Genomic DNA, 22276 nt, shown 5'->3' with positions numbered 1-22276 from the left:
CCAATCTCAGTTGTCACTACTATCAGCCCCTCCTAGTCGGCCATTCGCAGTCGCGTACCGGCCATCCTGAACTAGGTACCTGAGCTTGGCTTACCTTCGGAGAGATGTTGCAGTTGCATGATTGGCAGGTGGAGGGAGCTAAGCGAGCCTGTATCAGTGCGACTCGGTGGCCGGGTTATATGGGTGGTGGTTCCTTGATCATCGTGGTGGAACGTGGCAGGCCGGGGCAAGTTTGAAGTGGATGCCGCTGACCCTCTCTTGACACGGTCTGATCGAATGACAAGGCTCAGCTCCAACTTTCGGTCGGTACAGAATACACATGAAAAGCTCGAACATGTACATAGGCATAGACAGCGAGCCTGCTGGCTATAAGCCACTGGGCGCCATAGCACAATGAACATGCCGTGTAGGGCATATCACTCAGCTACTTGGTACGAAAGACCCAAGACGGAGCTTGGTGTAAAACTGCAGTGAAAAGCTTCGCCAATCCGCTGATCATGGTGGTGAAGAATAATCGCTTCACAATACAACTTGACAAGGAATCGGCCGCGGAAAGAGACTGACAACACGGGCCCTTGACGGATCTGCAACATTGAACAAGCCAGGGTAGCATTCACACTCTCCTTTGGGTTGCCTGATGTGAGTATTAAAATCTCATGCTGCACTTTTTTTCTACCTACAACCTTTGAGGGAGTTGAATGGTCTCTCGATTGATGAAGTCTATCAACTATTCAAGTGCCACACACTTCGCTTTCAAGTAGCTCAGAATTAACGAGACGCTGTTCTGAAATACCACGTGATGCAGGCGCGGAGTTGAGCCTGGTGCGCTACTCTTCGATGTGACTTCTTCCACGGTCTTATCTTGCCTGTACATCTTTGGTCCTCTCCTGTTGATTCTTCTCACATGCGATTCTTCTCACATGCAAAAACACACAAGGGTTTTATGGAGCATACCTGCTCTCGATCGGTCAATTGGCTTATTAGCTGCACCACCTGAGGAACTCGCTGCGCTTGTGTGGCTCTCCGATTTTCCAGTAGATCCTGCAAAGACATTCTTTATACATATAGTATATATAGTATATATATATCTGAAATAAATATACATTAATATATTTATTCTGTCGAGCTGCCAGGATCGATGCGTCTCTAGTATCGATCTCCCGTCTGGCAGGTGATAGCTGGGAAGTCGATGCTCAAGCTGCTGCGTAGGATACTTGAAAACACTCTTGATGCATGTATTGCTGTACGTTCAGTACGAGGAATTACGCTAGATTTAGTACAACGATTAGATAAGTCAGCCTCTTGCATTTTCCTTCATTTGGACGATATGCCAGGACGCTTGAAACAAATTCCACAGCTAGTTTATGATTCTAGAGGCTACATCAGCATCAACCCTCCCACCGCCAGAGTTTCACGCATAGCTATCAAACTCGGGTAGCCGTCTACATGGTGGAATATTATCTCTTCTCCGGGCCAGCAGGCCCACTGACTATGCTCAGTCACGAGACAGGCGGTCTTCACTATCAGAAATCTCCCTCTCCTCCGCTAACAGTGCTACATACGACAGTCTATCATCCAATTACGTAGGACAATCTCTGAATCCATGCGTCTGGTTCTGCAAAAGTCAACCAGATAACAGTGCATCGAGGTATTGGAGGGAGGCGTCAGCTGGGTCTCGTACCCCTACCATACTCCCAAACCCTCTATCAAATGTCGTGCCGTACCTGATGAGCAAGCCCGCAACCCGTGCCAAGCGTATGTATGTCATGGTCTGTTGATGCAAGCCCCCAATCAAGGCAGCAAACTCGGTCCAGAAAGCTTCCCTTAAACAGTCGGCATTTTCGTAATACTTCCACCCGCTTGGGCCCATGTATCCAAGAGTATTATCGAGAGCATAAAGCGCGAAGCCGAAAGGCTGGACGCTCGCCTCGGCCCAGTCCACAACTCCCGTTATTCTGCCGCTGGCCGGGTCGACAAGGATGTTCATCTCGTTGAGGTCGCCATGTGTGAGAACCAAAGGATAATCGCCAGATGGCAGCAAGGGTAGGATCTCCTCAATTTCGGTCACATGGTGCTGAAACCGACGAGGTAGGGTATCAGCGAGATACTTGAACATTCGGGCACATTCCTTGGCACTCGTCGTCATCAGGGATGGCTCTGAGCGCCGGCCACTGAGCCAGGACTCGGCGAAAAATCTAGTACTGTTGCTTTAGCCATGCTTTTTAAAGCAATCAATAGCATACGAGTAACACACCTTGCCAAATCTTTGACGGTGTTGAGATGGCGTGACAAGTTATCCTCCAAAGAGCCACACACGAAGATGTAGCAACTTCCGTGAAGGGCATTCATCGAGTATATAGCCAGCGGACACTTGCCGGCTTCCGAGCCGTCTGACTGTATTCCACCGATAAGGCCATGGAAATCACAGCCTGCCACGACCGTCGGGTGAACTTGCCTCGCGAGTGTCATTATTTCCATATCCAGAAGATTGCTCTGCTCACGGAACTGAACAACCTTGTCGTGCCCCGCCACCACAGTATAGCTTGCCATTCCTTGCAGGGGAACTGGAAAAACTGGTTCCCCAAACATGCGGACGGCGAACTCATCGCATGTCTTCCTTGTCGCAGATGTCCCTGAACTTGAAAAAAAAGCTGCAATTGAGGCATCGAGGCTGTACTTGGACTTGGACATGGCAATGTTCACGTTTTTCGGGTGATGCAGGTCGATGACTGGAACACCTGCGGATGCCAGCAGCGTAAAAACTGTCCCACTGCTGCCTGTTGCTGGGGCAAGCTTACCTGGGCAGTTATGATGGTCGGTATTATCACACTCTAGGTAGTACTTATAGTGCTCTATGTACCTTGATGTACAGCCCCACACAAAAAGTCTGGAATAATGCGCGACGCGTTAGGCATCGCGCCATTAGGCTTCAAAACCTATACTTTCTTATATCGCGAATAAATAATACTATAGACCCCTGAAAAGTATACCTTTAGCACTATTATATTAGGAAATTATTAAAAAAACTATTAATTCTTAAATAAAGCCTATATAGTAATTATTATAGCTAAAAATATAAGTATAATATAGACTAAGATTATAGCTAAGTTTAATATAAATTAAAGTATTATCTTAAAGATTATTAATAGCTATAATATAACTAACTTTATAACTCTAAAGAGCTACTCTAGGTAGCTAAAGAAGCTCTTTCCTTAAGATATTTAAGCTACTAAGTAAATTATTTATTAGAATCCTAGAATTTTAAAAAATATACTAATAAAGTTATTATTAAACCCTATTAATACTTATATAATTACTTTTACTTTAAAGGCTAAGGGTTTATGCCTTACTAAAGTAAAAGTAAAAATTCTATTTAATATAAAATATATAGAAGACTAGTTTTTATTTTATATTCTTTAGTTAATAAAAGATAAAGAATTTAATAAGGTATTTTATATTAAAGAAGAGATATCTTCTAAACCTATCTAATATAATTAAGATTATCTTTTTAGATAAATATAATATATAAAATTATATTAAGAATCCTTATTTATAGGTATAGTAATATTTATAGGAGGTATATTTTCTAAAAATAATTAATTTTAAATCCTATATTAAAGTAAATATCTCTATTATAATTTAAGGAGCTATCTATAAAGGTAATAAAAGTAAGCTTATTATTATAATACTAGAAGATATTTAAAAAAAAGATATAAATTTAGAAATTTATATTATAACTTTATAAGAAGGCCTTTTACTTATATATAAAAATTAGAATTATTTTTAATAAAATAATATAAGAATTTATACTTTATATATAATAATAGGTTAGCTCTAGAGCTATAAAATCTCTATACTTAACTAGCTAGTAAAAAGCCCTAATCTTAACCCTATTAAATATATATAAGCTATATTAAAAAAAAAACTATTTAAACTATTCCCTAACCTTTATAAATTTATAAATAATAAAAAAAATATCTATAGGTTTAAAGCCTACCTATAGGTTACGTAGGAGGTACTAGATAATAACTTAGTCTAGTAGCTATTAGGCTCTTAGCTATACTATATAGAAGTAGTAAAAAAAGTAAAGGGCTTCTATATATAGTATTAAAGCTTTACTAAAGAGCTTTCTAAAAAACTAGGTACTTCGTTTTTAGCTATAAAAATGCGTGTGTTAGAGGTACCTTTGTTTATAGGCTCCTTAGTGACGCGGTCGGTAGCGCTGATCATATTCTAGACTTTTTGTGGCCTGCTGTACCTGCCCAAGCTGAATCCCTGCTCGTAGGGTTGTGCGAGGTTAGCGTGATGAGCTTATTTTGAAGGCGACCGACCTCCTTACCTCCCTGCCTCCGTAGAATATCGCGGTGAAAGGCGTTGTGGGGTGGCCCGCAAGTGGGTGGCCGACGTTAGTAGAATTATGCGTACCCTCTCGTATGATTATATATACTAGATAGCTTAATTGAGATACCTTGTTTTATGCACTGCCGTACAGACGATAACGATATTATAACTAGGGTGCTATAGCTCGTATCAGATTACAAACTCACGGCAACGTCAACTATCCGCAGTAAACCGGTGGGCGGAGATGCTGCCAAGAGAAACCCGGAATAGTTGCTCATAGATCCGTAGTCATGTCATGGCGCTCATGCTAACAATCCATTCTAAAGTGGTCCGCGATGTCCGGCCGCTCTCGACCCTTGCAATCAAGGGCCGAAATGTCAGTCATGGCCCTCTCTATCCGGCACGTATGGGAAGGGGGCGGAGCGCTTGCCTCTCTATGCCAAGTGATGGACTTTGGGAAGCTCTTATCTTGTTGCCGCGGCTATAAATACAAGACCGTAGACAAACGAGCATCGCGTGTGAAATAATTCGACATCTCGAGGCGGAACAATGCACGCCATGGTGAGGTCCTTGCTTGCTATTGCTGCACTAGCAATAACGCACTCTGCCGCCAACGAAACTGCAGCACGAGTGCTTCATGGCACTTATTTTGTTGAACTTGACAAAAGCGCTGTACGTCCGAGTTCCCCAAGAGAAACTTTCCAGGTTCTGTCCACCTAACATGAAAGTGTAGGATGTCGCTGGCTTTGCACAAAGAGTCACGACAGAAGCCCATGCTCGCATTCGTAGGCAGATTGACTACGCACCTGGCAATGGAAAGGCAGGCGAAGCCTACAAGGCTGTTTCGATAACGCTCGAAAATGCAGGCAACATCAACAATGTGGCCTCCATGGATGATGTTGTCAAGGTGTATCCGGTTCAGATGCATTTGCTGGGCGGTATTGATCCGTCCAACGTGGGAGTGCCCAAGAACCAGAAGCAATACTCGTCGATTGGCAAGATGAGCAAACGTCAGGCAACGCGACATGCGCTGCGCCAAACAAACACCACTGCATACACTCCTCACGCTATGATGCAGGTTGACAAGCTCCATAGCAAAGGCATCACGGGCAAGGGCATCAAGGTTGCCATGATTGATACTGGTGTAAGGAGCTCCTTCCTGGTTAATTTTCCTGCAACCCCCGAGTTTTAACACATCTAGGTTGACTATGAACATCCCGCACTCGGAGGCTGCTTCGGTCCCGGGTGCCTCTTTTCCTTTGGCGCAGACCTGGTCCATGACGAGCCCACGCCCAAGGACTGCGAGGGCCACGGGACCAACGTGGCCGGCATCATCGGCGCCCAGCCCAACGCCCTCGGCTTCACCGGCGCCGCGCCGGGCGCCCAGCTCGGCATGTACCGCATCAGCTGCAGCGGCGAGTTTCACACCGACGTCATGGTGGATGCCATCTACCGCGCCCTCGGCGAAAACGTGGACATCATCTCGTCGTCGGCCGGGCTGCCGGGCGGGTGGCCCGACAGTCTCTTGTCGTCGGCCGCGACGCGGGCCACGGAGAGCGGCGTCGTCTTTGTCCAGGGCGCCGGCAACGACGGCGAGCTCGGCCTGTTTACGCACCTGGACCCGGCCGTCGCCAGCGGGGTCATCAGTGTCGGAATGGTGAATAGCCGCGTGGCTCCCCAGCTGGTCAGCGAGGCCGAGTACACCATCGATAATGCACCTGCGGCCACCTTCCACTTCTACCCGACAGAGCCCTCGGACAACTTTACCGGCACCCCAATGGAGGTCTACGCCCTGCCGCCTGCAGATGCAACGACTACTGGCAACGGTACTCAGGCTTGTGGACTGCCTCGTCCTGAAACACCGGATCTGAGCGACAAGCTCGTCCTACTTCATTTCCGTACCGGCGAAGGGGACTGCAACCTGCGGACTAGGATGAAGGCCTTTCGCCAAAAGCAGGCTACGCGCTTTCTCTTTTACAAAGACAGCGAAGACTGGACTCCTGCCAGCTATTGGATGGAGGACTTGCCTGAGGGTGTCGTCGCTGTTGGAATGCTTGGGTTTGACACTGCGACGGCGATGCTCACGGCGCTCCGCTCTGGCCGCAAGGTCCTTGCGACAGCATTCTCAAATGCTGAAGGACCACGGATCTATGTTGAGGCACCGAATGACGAGATTGCAGGCGCTGTTTCCGCCATTAGTTCCTGGGGCCCTTCGTGGAATCTCGGTCTCAAGCCTTCCCTGACTGCGGTTGGCGAAGAAATCATCACAACGGACTGGAGGGAGTCGAATCCTTCTGGTTACACGATTACACGAGGAACTTCGTTCTCCGGTCCTCTCATCGCTGCCATCGTTGCACTGATTGGCGAGGTGCACGGCTCGTTGGATCCAGCCACCATCGAAAGCCTTCTTGTTTCGCACTCGAACCCGCAGTTGTACCACAACGGAGACGAGTTCCTACCTTACCTTGCCCCGGTCGCTCAGCAGGGCGGTGGTCTGACGCGTGCCCACGACGCTGCCTATGCTACAACTCTCGTCCAACCGGCCGGTCTCAACTTCAACGACACTGAGCATGCGGCAGCCTCTTTCAACTTGACCATCAAGAACACTGGCACCGAAGCCATCACGTACCGGTTTTCTCACGTTCCCGCGGCCACGGTGTATACCTTTACGCAAGATGACACCATTTCTTCGTATCCCAAGACGCTCGAGGCAATTGAGGCCCCGGCTGTCATTACCCTGAGCGACACATCTGTCACCGTGGCCCCTGGGAACTCCGCCAACATCCAAGTGTCCGCGTCAGTTCCTGATGGCCTTGACGCACGTCGAATGCCGTTATGGTCCGGCTGGATTGCGATAAACGGGTCTGACAGCAGCGCTCTTTCTGTTCCGTATCAAGGATTCTCCGGCTCCATCCGTCAACACCAGGCCCTGCCACCCGACGGCGCCTCGCTTGTCTTTGGAAACATGTCTGTCAGTGAGGGTACCACTGTTGTGTTGCCAACACCGGGCCGCCTTGCGACATCTCAACTCGTACTAAACATCAACGCAACACTGGGAACCCCTCTCGTGCGTGCTGACGTCGTGCCGGCGAACAATGCCACATCGAATGGAGCCAACGCATCGATTGGCCAGGTTCAAGGGTTTCCTGTCTCATGGCGACCGAGCAACTTACAGCAGGGACAGCCAGACTTGCTTCAGTTCACCCAGTTTGAATGGAATGGTCAGCTCGACACAGGCAGCTATGTGCCCGAGGGCTATTACAAACTGGTCGTGCGAGCCCTGAGGATTTTCGGCAACCCTAGCAATGAAGAGGACTGGGATGCGAGTGAGTCGCCGCTGTTCAAGATTACGTACAGCCAATAAGCAGGTTCATCGAGCAAGGTTTGTCGCAAAGTCAAAAAGAGATACAATTAGGTACTCGCCGAACCAATTTACCACTAGAGTGCCTGGACCTATTGTAGAGGTGACTTGCCCTGAAGTACTGATCAGTATCGTAAAACTTAGTCCAAGGAGTCCCGCGAGAAGCCGCGGTGGTCTATGGGAAGACTTGCATAGAAATGAATTTTGCTAAGAATTAGTCGGCCCCATTAGGTCCAAGCAAAGTTTCGTGGGCTGTTTGTGCAGCTTGTTGGTGACTCACACAACACGACCTGTGAACTGGTAAGCTACAGCGGCTTATGCATTAAGATGGCGCTGTGGCGGAAGAAAGGATCTTTGGGAACTCCATAATCTGGTGGTACCAGCCTGGGTCGCCAGAGTAAAAGATATAATGCAGTCTGTTTTGGGATAAAGAATACAAGAACGTTGGATCCCTAACTGGCTTACCAAGACGAGCCAGCCGCAAGGCGTCAAGCGGACACACTACTCCTCTCCGTTCGAACGAAGTACAAGTGTTAAGCTCGGATAAACTGCGAGGATCAAGAAGACCACGCAAGACAGAGCATGAGTTGTCTGCCTGGCAACTGTACCTCTTGCTTACGGATAGGCGACGCCCTGTGATCCGCCAGAGTATTTGGCATGCTCTTAGCGGGTCCAAATATCCCGAGCTATCGCGAGTTGGCGATGGACTTGGTGACGGGAATGAGCGCAGAGTACGAGGGTGTTGTTCTCGGCCGTAGGTTGCATGATGACGCCTCTACTAGGTCAGTCAGGCATCCATGCATCGATGATGGTGTGCAGTACCATCCACCAAGGTAGACTCTGACGACCATCAATATTAGTAGGCTTTAAGTAGTCATTACCACAATTGTCAGCTCTGTCCCCAACGTGCATTCGAATTGGTCGAATTTTAGAAACACAAACATGCTCACCCCGCAATCGTTAATGCTCGCAACGATCCCACCTAACCAAGTTCTTGAGTGAACACTAGCAGTGGTCTTCTAGAAGAATGAGCCGAGGTGCAGTAATTGCCAAGCCGTGGCATCTACCGATGTGATTGAGTTTCTGCTGCACCGAGCCTGAGCAGCTTCGTCTTCCCCGCGTCTTACAGCCAGGCGATCGTGAGGAAAGTCAAAACGCACCAACGAGAGAGACTCAGCTGTCCGACCACAGGTACATTGTGCCTTTCACTTGCTTATAGGGATGCCAGTGATAGCTGTTTCTGGATTTATTTATAAGTATTCAGCTTCGCACGGGTCCAGGGAATATACTGCGCTGTCAACCCCCAATATATTGCTACACACTGTACCAGAGTTCTGTCGAGCGACTCATTCTGCACTCCTATCTATTCGATATCGGGTACCTTAGCAATAGGGAATATGAAGCTCAATTTTGTTCTTGCAGTTTGAAGTGGCGTGTTTGTCTCGTGCCTACCCACTCGCGTCGAGCGGCAGCCATGTCAGTTTAATGCGGATCAAAGAGAGCAAAGACGCATCACCAGGTCACGGCACGAACAGAAGCGTCGATGAAGAAACCTTGACTGTGATGATGATGCATCAAAGAAGAAGCTATCTAGGAGGGTGGCGGCGCCAGTGACCTTCTGTGAGTGCTTGCTGACTCAGCTGGTGGGAGGTGCCTGCCAACACAGTTACTCGTTTTGGTATTTGCAAGCATCGCCTAATGGCATATCTCTAACAGCCGATGCATCTAGTGACTGAAGAGTTGTACAGTAACCCGAAACACTATGCGCAATATCTTCCCGCTTCGTATTGCCAATCTGGTGCGGCGTCTGGAACGCTGTTGACTTGCTGCGAGGCCCAATGTCCAACGCTTGGGAGTAACAATGTTTCCGTTGTTGCCTCGTTCAAGTAAGTCGCAAGATTTGCATCTGCATGAGCTCATACGGGGACCTGTGCACAACAAAAGGCTACGAAATCTGCTGACGAATGATTTACTCTATCGATTTAGAGGCGACTTGGCAGGTCTAGCCCCGGATTTGTGGCCGCCGATCACGTCTGTCGCGAAACTGTAGTCATCTTCCGCGGCTCAGCCTCGATCCCCAACTTCCTCGCCGACGCCGTCGTGCTAATGACAGCATGCTCCTTCTGGCGGCCCCGACTGCCGCATGCACGCCGGCTTTGCGCAGGCATGGCGCGTGGTCAAGCCGACACTACGGTTGCGGGCCCAACAGGCCGCCGCACGGCATCCTGGGTACACGCTTGCCTTTACCGGCCACTCGCTGGAGGGGGCGGGGCGCCGAAGGGCAGCTCGCGGCGCTGGATCTGCGCCGCGAGGGCGGCATCTTCACGGGGGTGCCGCAGTACAACTACGGTAGCCCGCGCATCTGCAACGACGTCTTGGTGCGGTACCCAGGAGGCGCAAGGCGTCGTCGCGTGACTTATCGCATCACACACTACCAGGACGTGGCGACCACATACGTGCCACTGGCGGCTGGGTTTCGGCACCCGTTTCCCGAGTACTGGTTGCGCGACGGGCTGGCTACACGGACGGAACATGACATTGGCGATGTACAGGTTTGCACAGGGACTGAGCAAGAGCAGTGCAGCGAGAGCCTGGTGAACTTGTCGCTCAATTCGCACATGCATTACTTTCAACAATTATGGCCTTGTTATCGACTAACGGCTAAATGAGCTCCATGGTCCCTTACCAAAGGATAGATTGAATCGACACCCAACCAAGTTGCCAAGACCACACGACAGCCTAACAAGATAACTCCCAGTTAGCGTTAGAGGCTTGGCAACCCTGCATGTTGCATGCTCGACAAAGTACATTGGGGGATCAGCCCCCTGATCAGAGCGGGAGGGAATTCGAGGATCGGCCCGCCGATCAGAGCGTCAGGTCACTCACCCGTTTGACTGCTATGAAGTGATTATTGTTATTTAAAAGCACCTCTCGCCGAAGCTTCTCGAGTCGCTGACGTTGTCGCGTCGCCGTAAATACCTTCTTTCTCTACATTACTCATACAGTATCCCGCAACATGACTCGGTTTAACATCAACTGCACCCTGCCACCAGACGGGCCTGCTACATTTGTCGGATCACCAAACGCAAGAGGCACCCTGGATATTGTCTGGAGCTGTCTAAGCATCCTTGTTATTTGTACATGGTCGGTCCTGCATCTCAATGTTCCCTGCCAAAGCACACCGCGAAACGCAAAAGAACAATACACCCGTACGGCTTGCCGATTGTCCTCGAGCGTATGCTGGATGCTAGTAAACATGGTTGCCCCAGAGTGGATGGTAGGAAAGGCTTGGTCTGACTTTCGCGCTGTGTGCTCAATCGAAGCCGAATTTGCCGAGTGGAGCAAGAAGGACGGTGTCCCCTGGGTGCGAAAACATTCGTACTTTGCCAATATGGGTGGTTTCAGCATCACATTTGCCAAGCTGCAAGCACGGGACTCTGCGACACCGACCAGCCCGAGCAGCCCGCGCAGTGCCGGAGGATCAGCAGCGACTATTGACGCATGTCAGCCGCAGGTAGCAAAGCCTGTTGAAGAAGTTGGTACAGTTGCAAAGTTGCAAGCACGGGACTCTGAGACACCGACTAGCCCGACCAGCGCCAGAGGAGCAGCAGTGACCATTGGCGAATGCCAGTCGCAGGCAATACAGTCTGTTGAAGAAGATGAGACAAAAATAGACACAGCACTGGTGCGTGAAAAAGTCGCTGAAAGCGAAGCAACATCGCATGGAAGTGATGCCGTACCGGGTTATATTAAGGACGCATTGGCCAGAGAGATCCGCCGGTCCCAAAGGAGACCAAACGCTTATACGTACCAGCCAAGGTTCAATATCGGCGAGGCGCCCTGGAGAGAAGATGCAAAAAATGCTTCAAGCGCAGAACAAATTATAAGCACGCTGAATCTCAGCCACTTTGAAGACGACTGGGAACGACAGCGATTTAGTGTGCTGTACCGGTCGTGGTTGCGCAACCTAAGGAGACTTCAACAGGACACATGGATCCTAGACGCCAATCAGCTCCTCCTTGCACGGCAGCTGGGGATCATTGAACGACTACCTCATCTTACGGAGGATGATCTTGACGATCGAAACAAAGCCGATGACTTTGTTAAAGCTGTGGCCATCTGCCAAATGGCGTGGTTCGCGGCGCAGCTTGGACTCCGAGTCAGTCTTAGGGTGCCGACGTCGCAGCTGGAAATTATGACGTTTGCCTCGGCCATCTGCACGGTCATCACATACTTTCTCCTCCGCGACAAGCCTAAAGACGCACGATATTCCATTCTGGTGGCTGCTGATAGATGCGCTACGCCGTGTGAGTTGGCACGTCTGGCGAACGCTGGACCGAGTTCATATGGACCACCAGGAAACACTCCCTGGATTCCCAACACCGCCGTCCACTGCGACAGACATCTTCCAAGACGCTTCAACGTCAGCCTGTACAATGCTGCCTGCTTTTCCTTGTTAATATTCGGAGCACTTCACTGTGTCGCGTGGAACTTTGAATTTCCCAGCCATTTGGAGAAAATGTTGTGGCACGCAAGCAGTGTCGTCACCGCAGCCATTCTACCTGTTGAGCGGTGTCTCTTCCTACTCATTAGCTGGAGATATGAGAGGGTAGCTGCCCGCGAGAGGAATCAACATTTCAACATCTATCAAACCCCTTTCTTTCGAATTGTTTACTCTGGCTCTTTACTACTTTTCGTCATTGCTCGCATTTTTATCTTGGTCGAGGTTGTGCGTTCGCTAGCGTTTCTCCCACCAGAAGCGTTTTCAACAACTTGGACAGAGGTTCTTTTCCATTTAGGTTGATTTTTTTACTCGATAGGCCAGTTTCTCCTTTATCCAGCTGGAGTGGGTTGAACTAGAGTATTAAAGAAGGCGCCCAAGGTAGACACGCTGCTAACGAGGGCGATTGTGCCGCAGCTGCGTCGGCACAGGTTGGCCTATCGAGGTCCGCGCGGGTGCACAAGACGAATAAACTCTGGATACCGTCAAGTCGGGTTTATCAGCGCACCTAACGTCAGGCAAAACATTGCGAGTAGAACAGTCAGTCGCTAGTAGATTAGGATAAACTTTACAAACAACTAATGACACAATATACAGGCCGTCCATACGTCTTCAGACTAAATAGGTATTATACGACGCGAGCGTCTACGAAAGCATAGAAACAGGCCAACCGCCAGGCCAAGAGTCAATAAAGGAACACACACTGCAATAGCAGTTTTCGACCCAGTCGTCAATCCATTGCGATGCACTTGCGCAGAGTTGGCGTTGATAGAGCTGCTTGTCGGTAGCGGCGTACTCGTCCGAGATGATGGGAATCCGGGACCGGTTGTGGTGTGCACAAGCACAACGGCCGGCATATGAGCGACCACCCATCCATATGAAGCTTGCCATCCAGCGACAAAGGTCCCCATGGCAGGGTTTGGTGTGACAGGACAGAGCGAGTTGACATCCGCCAAGACGGTCTGGTTTTCCCGCATCTCCCTTTGGCAATACCAAGGAGAAGCACCATTACAAGAGTAGGAGCTATTGAAAAGGACGGCTGTTAGTCTTGGCAAAAGAGATAATAGGCAGCAAGGAAGCTGTTACCTCGGGCAGCAAGCCACGGCTATTTCTCCAGTTTTGAGAAGAAGACTGGCAGCGTTTGCAAATGCGTCTGTCAATGCCACCGTCACTGTTGTGGCCACGGTCGTCGTCGTGATTGTCTCGCGATTCGATCCCCGTATTGTGGTCAGGTGTGATTGCGCCGTGGTCACCGACGACAAATCATCTCCCAGCCATGTGCGTGGAACTGGATTGGCAAAGGTACAGCCCCCGCGATACCCTGACGGACAAATCGTCGCCGGAGAGTAGACCGGAAACACAGTCATCGCAGGCTCCTGCCTGTACATGCTGTCCCAGGCATCGGCATATCTCGGCGGAAAACAGGCTTCATCTGCACGGGGTGTACCGTCCGGCCCGCAAGTCCTGGCTTGCGTAAAGATGAAGTAGGTTCCGCTGATTGTAATGTCGCCGGCATCGGGGGCATCCTGCGATGGCCTCGTCTGAGCGGCGATGCCTGCATCTGACAATGTTGTCGACGTGCAGCTGTCTGCCGCTATGAATTCCGTAGTCAGAGCGCCGAGATTCGTTGTCGTAAAGGTCGCATTCGCTGTTTCATGTGTTGCGGCGGCGGCAGGCGTCGCATCGCCGCTCGCACCGGCATCCATAATACTGCTCACAAATTCCCGAACTATAGCAGACAGATGTAGCTCATACGGGATCTTGTACGAGTAGGCATCACCAAGAAGAGGGCGTCTTGATAAGGTAAAGCAGACATTCTACAACAATGCACCAGGGGGGCAGTATGCCCAACACATGGCGGTTGTATGAAATACTGTAAGAGTGATGGGAGAGGCTGCCTTGTGCGAACCACGACCGGGCCGCAAAGTTGAATGCAGGTGGTCAACACGTGATGAAACACAAAACACAGCCTCTTTCTGCGTTGCATCTGCGGCTGCTGAAATGCACCTGGCGTTGTCGCTGGGCGCCTTGCATGACCGTCGAGCCCAGTGTCTTAAAATCCTTCTGGGCTGCGCCTTTTGCCTCTTCGAGCCCCTCTCCATCGATGCTCATTCTTCCGAATGACTGTATGCCTTTTTGAAACGAACAAGGTATATTCTGTTCAAATGAGTGGCTTCCAGCGAAATCGCAAAGCGAGGATGAATGGCGATAATGAGGCTCTTCGCCAAGGCAAGCCAAATGCGCAGGCAAAGACGAGGCCTGCCTTTTACCAACTCTGGACGTGGGAGTGCATTTCCATCGTCTTCTCGGCCGGCTTGCACATTGCCATCGCAGCCGTCCTCGTGTATTACGACGGTCGTCCGCTTCCTCAATGGCCCAATGGAACCACCATCAACACTCTGGTGGCACTCATGAGTACGGCCCTCAGGGCTTGCTTGCTCGCTGTTTTGACTTCCATCATCGGCCAAGCCAAATGGCAGTGGCTGTACTCGTCAAAGCCGCGTCGTGTACGCGACTTCCAGGTCTTTGACCAAGCCAGCCGCGGTATGGTTGGCTCTCTTCGCATCATCAAGCTCCTCGCCTCCGAAATGTTGCAGTCCATCGTTCCATTTCTGGCCGCAGTGACCCTCATTTTATCCATCGCTATCAGCCCATTCCTTCAGCAGGCAGTCAGGACTACAGTATGCGACGAGCCGGCAGCCGCTGGCGAGGCATCCTTACCGGTTGCCCAGGCTCTGCCCGGGGCGGACTCGCATATCCGATATGCGTCGGGCCACTGGGAACCCGGGATCGGACTCAAAAGCGCATTTGTAACTGCACTCATGAAATCCGGTAACGTGGATGCCGGGCTTAAAGTCAAGTGCAAAACAGGAAACTGCACCTTTCCTACTGATCACGGCATCACCCACTCTACCGTGGCCATGTGTAGCAAGTGCATTGAAACCTCCAAGTATGTGACGAAAAAGATTGGTGGGCTAGCCGGTGATTTCTTCAAGCTGGGCAGTCTCGAGGTTGACCCTTGGACTCTGCGTAACGGAACCAAAGTGATGACCGGCGCTCTGGATCTCGCCGACTACTCTCCGCCTCTCCCATCCGATTTTGTGGAAATGATGAACCACACAGTGGCCGACATCTCGATCCTCAGCCAGGCACCGTATTCTCGAGAGAACGAAACCTTTTGGCCTGTTGCAGCCGCCTGCAGCTTGTATTTTTGCAAGCAAGACATCGAGGCCACCGTGCAAAGCAACGAACTTGTGGAAACGGTCTTGTCTTCAACGTTGATGCCCGCCACCGGTGAACTTCCCAAGGAAGGGGGTCCAGGACGCGCGAATGATCGCATGTTGGCCAAGACTCCCTGTCTGATAGATGGCAGAATCTACACGGCCGCCAACTTCTCATTGTTGGGCAATAGAACGCGGGAGAGAGGGGTTGTGGACCTGATGGTCGACGGCAAGATGGTTGCTGTTCCGGCAGACTGTGTCTACCTCGTTCATTCCTACTACGCTTGGTCCATACGTACGTGGCTATACTTGAGATTCTTCAATGGCCACTGCGGCCTGCCCATGACCGACGCACCAAACCATATTGTCTGTGGTGACCGGTTCTGGTTGGCGCGTTTGTACGACGGGTACAATGTGACATTTGCTTACCAAGAGCAAGCATTCACCAACTTGGCGGCATCCGTTACAAACTTTCTTCGGACAGACGGCACTGGCCCTTGGAATTTCTCCGAGAACCCCAGCGAAGCTTTCCGTTTGGGCGGAAGAAAGCGCCACATCAACGGCATAGCTATACAGAAAACAGCTTGCATGACGCTTCGCTGGCCGTGGTTGCTATTTTCGTGCATTCTTAATGTCATCACGTTGATCTTGTTTGTCATGTCGCTCTTTACTGCCCACCAGCATCGCGACCACGTGGCCATCTGGAAGTCCAGCCTCCTGCCATTGCTGTGCTTGGATATTCGGCCGGACAAGAGCGAGTCATCCCGACGCGTGATAGAAACGCGGCAGCAAAGCTTGGACGAGCTTGAAGATGCAGCCAAGGCTACAAATCTCTGTTTGAGGGAGGAAGGAGAAGACAGCGACATTGAGCTTCAGTCCGTGCAAGAAAACTCGGCTGCAGCGGAAGACGATGCGAGTGACCAGGAGACTGGATCAATGCTTCCAAATAATTCGGAGAGTACGAGCCGAGATGAGAGGCAACGATTGGAGCAGGCTCTCGAGGCGTCTCTGATACATCCAACTGCTAAGATGACGGGTTCGAATCCGAAGGCAACTCTGAGCTATACTAATATATAGTTGATTATATCTGTCAATTACTGTTTAAATATCTCATCTCTTGAGATGTATTTTTATAGCTTTGTATATTATAAATATTACTGTATAATTATTCAGCATCTTTTTGCAGCCCCTGTACTATAAAGATTTAGCATTCATGGTACTAAGCTGGTACTCGGATTTTTCTCTTCTTTTTCTTGTTTTCTTCAGAGAGGAGAGATACTTTGAGAGAGAAAATAATATGCCGGAAAAAAAGTTCCCAATAAAAGAATTAGAAGATTTCCCAGTCAGTGGAGGACCGTCGAGGGAGAAAAGGCCGCACCCAGTAGTGGGTGATCAATGCGACTTGCATAATCACTTTCTCGTTCATCAGCTCGCCAACAACTATGCTATGCGCCCCGCACTGCAATACACAGCTAAAAAAAGGACGATACATAGTAATAGAACACCAACTCGATAGAATACAGACAAAGGCGTTTCAAGTGTCCCTATTTCGTTAAAAAAGGACAATAGTGAAAGCCTGTTTTCACTAGTTGCCGTGGAGCGGGCAGCCCATATTTCTCAGGGGGTTCACGCCAGCTTAGTCACCCGCCTGACAAGCTGTCCTGAAGACGGCCAGCTCTCCTGCATCGTTGCGGCGACAATCCTATTTACTGCAGACAATTCGAGCACCCAACTTGTCCACATTCATTTTTTACTATACCTTATTTATTTTTTTCTCTTCAATTCGTAACTTGTCCTATCGAGCCATTTTTTTTTTCGTTCGCCTGGCGCTACCTTTTCCTCGACGGAACCGACTGATCCTCCAACGAAACTCCCCTCCCCCCCTCCAGACGAACCTCTCGACGCGACCCTCACAATGGCTCCCAAGGCTACTGGCAACAAGTACTCGGTTATCCTGCCGACCTACAATGAGCGCCGCAATCTGCCCATCATCACTTGGCTGCTAAACCGCACCTTTACCGATGCGTAAGCCCCCCGCCCACGAGACGGACCAAACACCCACCCCTCCTCTGGCCACGCAAACTAACCCCCCCGCCTGCCACAGTAAGCTCGACTGGGAGCTCATCATTGTCGACGACGGCTCACCCGACGGCACGCAAGAGGTCGCGAACCAGCTCGTCAAGGCGTACGCGCCTCACGTGGTGCTCAAGCCCCGCGCGGGCAAGCTCGGGCTGGGCACGGCGTACGTGCACGGGCTCAAGTTCACGACGGGCAACTTTGTCATCATCATGGACGCCGACTTTTCGCACCACCCCAAGTTCATCCCGCAGATGATTGCGCTCCAGAAGACGGCCAACTACGACATCGTGACGGGCACGCGCTACGCGGGCAACGGCGGCGTGTTCGGCTGGGACCTCAAGCGCAAGTTTGTCAGCCGCGGCGCTAACCTCTTTGCCGACACGGTGCTGCGCCCCGGCGTCAGCGACCTCACGGGCTCGTTCCGCCTGTACAAGAAGAGCGTGCTGGAAAAGGTCATCTCCAGCACCGAGAGCAAGGGCTACACGTTCCAGATGGAGATGATGGTCCGCGCCAAGGCCATGGGGTGCACCGTCGCCGAGGTGCCCATTACGTTTGTTGACCGCCTCTACGGCGAGTCCAAGCTCGGCGGCGACGAGATTGTCGAGTATGCCAAGGGCGTGCTCAACTTGTGGCTCAAGGTTTAAAGAGGCGGCGGCGACGACGGCGACGACGACGAAGACTGTAATTAAGGGGAAAGGGAAAGTAGCACGCCCTTGTACAACATGGTCTAATGGTGGAGGAGGGCGCGGTAGGCACAGCTGTGCCGGATACAAGTAATACATGAAATGTCCAAACTTGGGAGTCTTGTGCTCGCACTGATGCTCGTATTATTATTTTACACTTTGTACAACTTTTTCGCGCTACATGTTGCGGCCGCCCGTCACCATGATGGTCTGGCCGGTGACGTAGGAAAAGAGCGGACTGGCGACGGCGAGGATGCTGGCGGCGGCCTCGGTGGCGGTGCCCGGCCTGCCGAGGGGGATGTCGCTCTTGGCCGGGGCGGCGCCGGAGCCGGTGCCCTTTTGGGCCTGGGGGATGCCGAGCGCAATCTTGCTGCCGTCGGGGCCCTCAACGAAGGCGCCGTCCTCCTTGGCGGCCGTGAGGCGGGTGGCGATGTGGCCAAAGGCGACAGCGTTTGCGCGGACGCCGAACCGGGGCCCCCACTCCTTGGCGATGGTCTTTGTGAAGCCCGTGACGCCGGCCTTGGCCAGGGCGTAGTTGATCTGGCCGGCGTTGCCGTGCACGCCCGACGTGGACGAGACGTTGACGATGCAGCGGGGCTCGCCGTCGGCGACGCGGAAGTAGGGCGCCGCGGCGCGGACGAGGTGAAAGGGCGCGGTGGCGTGCAGCGCGAGGATCGTCTCCCACTGCTGGTCCGTCATCTTGTGGATCACGCCGTCCCACGTGTAGCCGGCGTTGTTGACGATGATGTGGATCTTGCCGCCGCCAAACGCGGCCGCGCGGTCGACGAGCACCTGCAGGTACGCCTTGTCGAGGACGTCGCCGGGGACGCTGAGGGCCTGCCCGCCCGACTTGTTGATGGCGTCGGCGACGGCGTCACTCTTTTCTGCGGGTTGTGTGTGTGAGTAAAGGGGAAAAGCAAATCGGTGACGGTGGTGGTGGTGGTGGTGATGGTGATGGGGATGAGGAAGGGGTGAGAGAGAGAGAGAGAGTGAGGGAGGGAGGGCAGGAGAGGTAACGTACTAGAGTCAATGTCGGTCACAACGACCTTGGCACCTTCATTCGCAAACAGACGAGCCGTCTCTGCGCCGATGCCCTGGCCGCTGCCGGTGACGATGGCGACCTGCCCGGCGAGGAGGCCCTTGGGGTAGTTGAGGTGGTTGGCGAGTTGGGCGACGCGGTCGGACATGGTGGCTGTTCCTGGCGAAAAGATGGTGTTGTTTTTGCTGTTTTTTTCTTTTTTCTTCTTCTCTACTTTGAGAACTCGGGACGGTGACGGGCCACACGAGTATGCGAATGGCGAGGAGGTGAGGAAGAAGCTTGGATGATATCGAGGAGCTCTTAATGCCCTTGGCTGGGGTAAAGTGGGGAAGAGGGATCGCGACACCAGCCGCCCGATGCCGAGGTTCTAGTGGGACGAATCCCGCGGAGTCGGACCCCCTGCGCTCCGCCGGCCATCTTTTTTTGCGTTTTGCTCTGTGAATCGAGTCGGCTGTAACAGACCATGTCCAGCACTGGTTGTGAATAATGTCTTGGTCAAGTCGCCGAGAGAGTTGTGCTGCTGAGAGACGTTGATCAATGGGAAAAGCCCGCAATCCGAAAACGGAATCTCCACGGAGAGCAGTGTCTCAAACAATTCGAGTGGGCTACCTAATAAAAGAGAGAGACCTGATGATAGTGGGTTCAATTGATTATTCTGCGTTTTGTCAGTTACTGGCCTACTTTTCTTGAATACGTGTTTGCAATGTTGTCTGATACTTTTCTTTTGCTCGACAGGGCGACTGACAGCAATCCTCTACCATCAGTCGCAACATGTGTAAATGACGTCAAATGGTCAAGCAGCCACTAGCAAAGCTTTACATCTATCTGTGCATTCTTCGTGTTGTTTATTGTATTCCTGCCGTGGTCTCCCCGCGCGATGCCCAGCCCCCCCCTCTGCGAACAGCGCCTGGCTCAATCACGGCCTAGGCTTGGTTGCGCAACCAGAATACAGAGTATAATGCGCACTAATAGACCGTTGCAGCTTCTCCTCATCTCGGTGGTTTGACAGATTCTATTAATAGACATCTCGTCATGGAGTGGGATCCCACTGCGCGAGATCCACAAAGGGTCTCACCACCGGCGGTTCAAAGGCCGAGTCTATGTCCTGGCCACGATATATACCACGTGAAAGTTCATACAGCCACATACAACTAGTTAATCATGCATTCATCATTCGATTCACTTCTTTCTGCTCCTATTTTCCTAGTCACCGTCGTCACGCCTCACGTGTCGCGTGCCAGTGGCGCTTTGTGCCAAACGTCATTGGCTGCCTCGTAAAGGATCAAGCATGGGGGGGGACCTTGTGTTCGCATCTTTTTTCCTCGCACTCTGCCCAGTTCTCAGCATCTCACCGTCATCAACATGCACGACATGCCGCTCGCGCATGCAACAGGAGCTCCTCCCGGCAGACCACCGCCTAGCTGGGGCGGTCCTCCGCCGCCGAGGTTCCGCGACCCGGACGCGCCGCCCGCCTGGTTCAGCTTTTTCCTCTTCGCCATGGTAACCGTGGCCGTCGTCTTGGCTCTGCTGTCCGTGTTCAATGCCGTGCGAGGGAGAGGCGGCGGCCCAGAGCCCTCGGAGCCGGCACCCGGCCCCCGGTCCGATCCAGCGTGGTATCTGCAGAGACCGACAGAAACGACGCCGCTGTTCGCCACTACGGAGCCTCCGCCGCCGCCGCCGCCGTATGACGGCGGGCACCACGGACATCATCCTTGCCCACCGCACGATCCACACCCGCCGATGCAGCACGATCCCGCGCCGCCGCCGGTTTCGGGGCATTCGCACCATTAATGAACATCAAACGGCGAAATTCAGGGATGCCATAGGGGCTCTGGGATTTATGGACATAGGTCTTTTTACATGATCCAAGCATGCAACACGCCAACGGCTGCTGTTGATACAGTAGACATGACGCAAGTCTTGGGCGGCCATCGATGAGATGCACAAGAATGGCGCAAGGAAGCATTCGCATGAGAGATAGCTGGCTTAAGCCAAAAATTCACACAACATATATCCACTTGCCCCATCGTTTGCACTTTTCCTCATGTGGCGGCGTTCTAGCTCGTTGGCGCCATGATTTATAATGGCGGGCAACCTCAGGTTGACCAGCCGCCGCACTTGTAAGCCAATCGCGAGCTGATAAATCACAACCAGATCACAGCCCATGCCAAAAAAGAATAAGAGAGCGAGAGCGAGAAAGAAAATACACATTACACATGCCTCATGAGATAAATTCTTCGTACAGCTAGAATGAGCTCTGACGATATCCCATCCGTCATCGTGCGCCCCCTCCCAAACGCAGTCACGTACGACCTCACCGCGCGCGACCGCGTCACCATCACGCTCCCGCCGCGATCGACGTGGTCCAGCGGCCTGCACTGGCACGAGTGCCACGACGAGTACCTCGCGGTCGTACGGGGCCGTATCCGCGTAACCCTCGGCGACGGCCGAGAGCGCATCGTCGGCGCGGGCGAGCCCGAGGTCAAGATCCCGCGCCGTGCGTGGCATAGCTGGCGGCGCGCAGACGACGACGACGACGACGCGGTCGTCGTGGAGAGGACCGATCCTGCAGACCTGCAGAAAGCCGTCTTCTTCTGGAACCTGAATGGTGTCATCCTGCACGCGCCGGCTCTCGAGGCCAGGCTGGCGAGGCTGCCGTCGTGGTTGCGGGGGCTGCTGGTGGACTGCTGGGTCACGACGAGTCTGTTTGTCGTTTTCCACCACCTCGACAACCTGCCTGTCTTGCTCAACCTGCCACGTCTATGTGCGAGGCATCTACCTTGGTTCGGGCCGAGCATGATGGTGTCGCGGGCTTTACATATGGGGGACTGGCTCGGCACGCACGCTATATTATGGCTGGCATCCTGCGTAGGTCGGGTCATGGGTGTCGCGCCGGTCCAGCGGCAATACACGCCGGCTCCTATTTTTGAACAGTGGCACGGCGACCAGAGCAGGGTCAGGAAGACTTCCTAAGTAGCTCGAATTTCTCCGACGGCTTCAGTCCGTCGGCTAGGTAGCAAATGTTCACGCAATGATATGCTCCATGGTCCC

General features: G+C 52.0%; 9 protein-coding genes across 9 annotated transcripts; 7 read left to right on the top strand and 2 right to left on the bottom strand.

The window, feature by feature from the left end:
- Positions 1-1624: 1624 nt before the first annotated feature.
- Positions 1625-2550, bottom strand: V2A60_004093 (uncharacterized protein; the record flags this gene model as incomplete). The annotated part of the gene is made up of 2 exons (XM_083255417.1): positions 1625-2195; positions 2255-2550. 2 exons carry the CDS (start codon positions 2548-2550, stop codon positions 1625-1627), a joined length of 867 nt encoding a protein of 288 aa, XP_083111543.1.
- Positions 2551-4899: 2349 nt separating this feature from the next.
- Positions 4900-7705, top strand: V2A60_004092 (uncharacterized protein; the record flags this gene model as incomplete). The annotated part of the gene is made up of 3 exons (XM_083255416.1): positions 4900-5013; positions 5075-5485; positions 5543-7705. The coding sequence occupies 3 exons, from the start codon at positions 4900-4902 to the stop codon at positions 7703-7705; spliced, it is 2688 nt and encodes an 895-aa protein (XP_083111542.1).
- A 2111-nt stretch (positions 7706-9816) lies between these two features.
- Positions 9817-10371, top strand: V2A60_004091 (lipase family protein; the record flags this gene model as incomplete). Its single annotated transcript, XM_083255415.1, has 1 exon — positions 9817-10371. One exon carries the CDS (start codon positions 9817-9819, stop codon positions 10369-10371), a length of 555 nt encoding a protein of 184 aa, XP_083111541.1.
- Positions 10372-10958: 587 nt separating this feature from the next.
- On the top strand, positions 10959-12862 carry V2A60_004090 (uncharacterized protein; the record flags this gene model as incomplete). Its single annotated transcript, XM_083255414.1, has 2 exons — positions 10959-12009; positions 12801-12862. The coding sequence occupies 2 exons, from the start codon at positions 10959-10961 to the stop codon at positions 12860-12862; spliced, it is 1113 nt and encodes a 370-aa protein (XP_083111540.1).
- A 1506-nt stretch (positions 12863-14368) lies between these two features.
- V2A60_004089 (DUF3176 domain-containing protein) lies at positions 14369-16501 on the top strand (the record flags this gene model as incomplete). The annotated part of the gene is made up of 1 exon (XM_083255413.1): positions 14369-16501. One exon carries the CDS (start codon positions 14369-14371, stop codon positions 16499-16501), a length of 2133 nt encoding a protein of 710 aa, XP_083111539.1.
- Positions 16502-17339: 838 nt separating this feature from the next.
- V2A60_004088 (dolichyl-phosphate beta-D-mannosyltransferase) lies at positions 17340-18147 on the top strand (the record flags this gene model as incomplete). Its single annotated transcript, XM_083255412.1, has 2 exons — positions 17340-17449; positions 17529-18147. The coding sequence occupies 2 exons, from the start codon at positions 17340-17342 to the stop codon at positions 18145-18147; spliced, it is 729 nt and encodes a 242-aa protein (XP_083111538.1).
- A 216-nt stretch (positions 18148-18363) lies between these two features.
- Positions 18364-19373, bottom strand: V2A60_004087 (SDR family NAD(P)-dependent oxidoreductase; the record flags this gene model as incomplete). The annotated part of the gene is made up of 2 exons (XM_083255411.1): positions 18364-19070; positions 19208-19373. The coding sequence occupies 2 exons, from the start codon at positions 19371-19373 to the stop codon at positions 18364-18366; spliced, it is 873 nt and encodes a 290-aa protein (XP_083111537.1).
- Positions 19374-20587: 1214 nt separating this feature from the next.
- Positions 20588-21016, top strand: V2A60_004086 (uncharacterized protein; the record flags this gene model as incomplete). Its single annotated transcript, XM_083255410.1, has 1 exon — positions 20588-21016. The coding sequence occupies one exon, from the start codon at positions 20588-20590 to the stop codon at positions 21014-21016; it is 429 nt and encodes a 142-aa protein (XP_083111536.1).
- Positions 21017-21475: 459 nt separating this feature from the next.
- Positions 21476-22198, top strand: V2A60_004085 (cupin domain-containing protein; the record flags this gene model as incomplete). Its single annotated transcript, XM_083255409.1, has 1 exon — positions 21476-22198. One exon carries the CDS (start codon positions 21476-21478, stop codon positions 22196-22198), a length of 723 nt encoding a protein of 240 aa, XP_083111535.1.
- Between the last annotated feature and the right edge of the window lie 78 nt (positions 22199-22276).

This window comes from Cordyceps javanica, chromosome 2 (genome assembly GCF_051103115.1).
Source record: "Cordyceps javanica chromosome 2, complete sequence".
Lineage (NCBI taxonomy): Eukaryota > Fungi > Ascomycota > Sordariomycetes > Hypocreales > Cordycipitaceae > Cordyceps > Cordyceps javanica.
The sequence above is the reverse complement of the archived record's forward strand: the minus strand, read 5'-3'. Positions and strand labels throughout refer to the sequence as shown.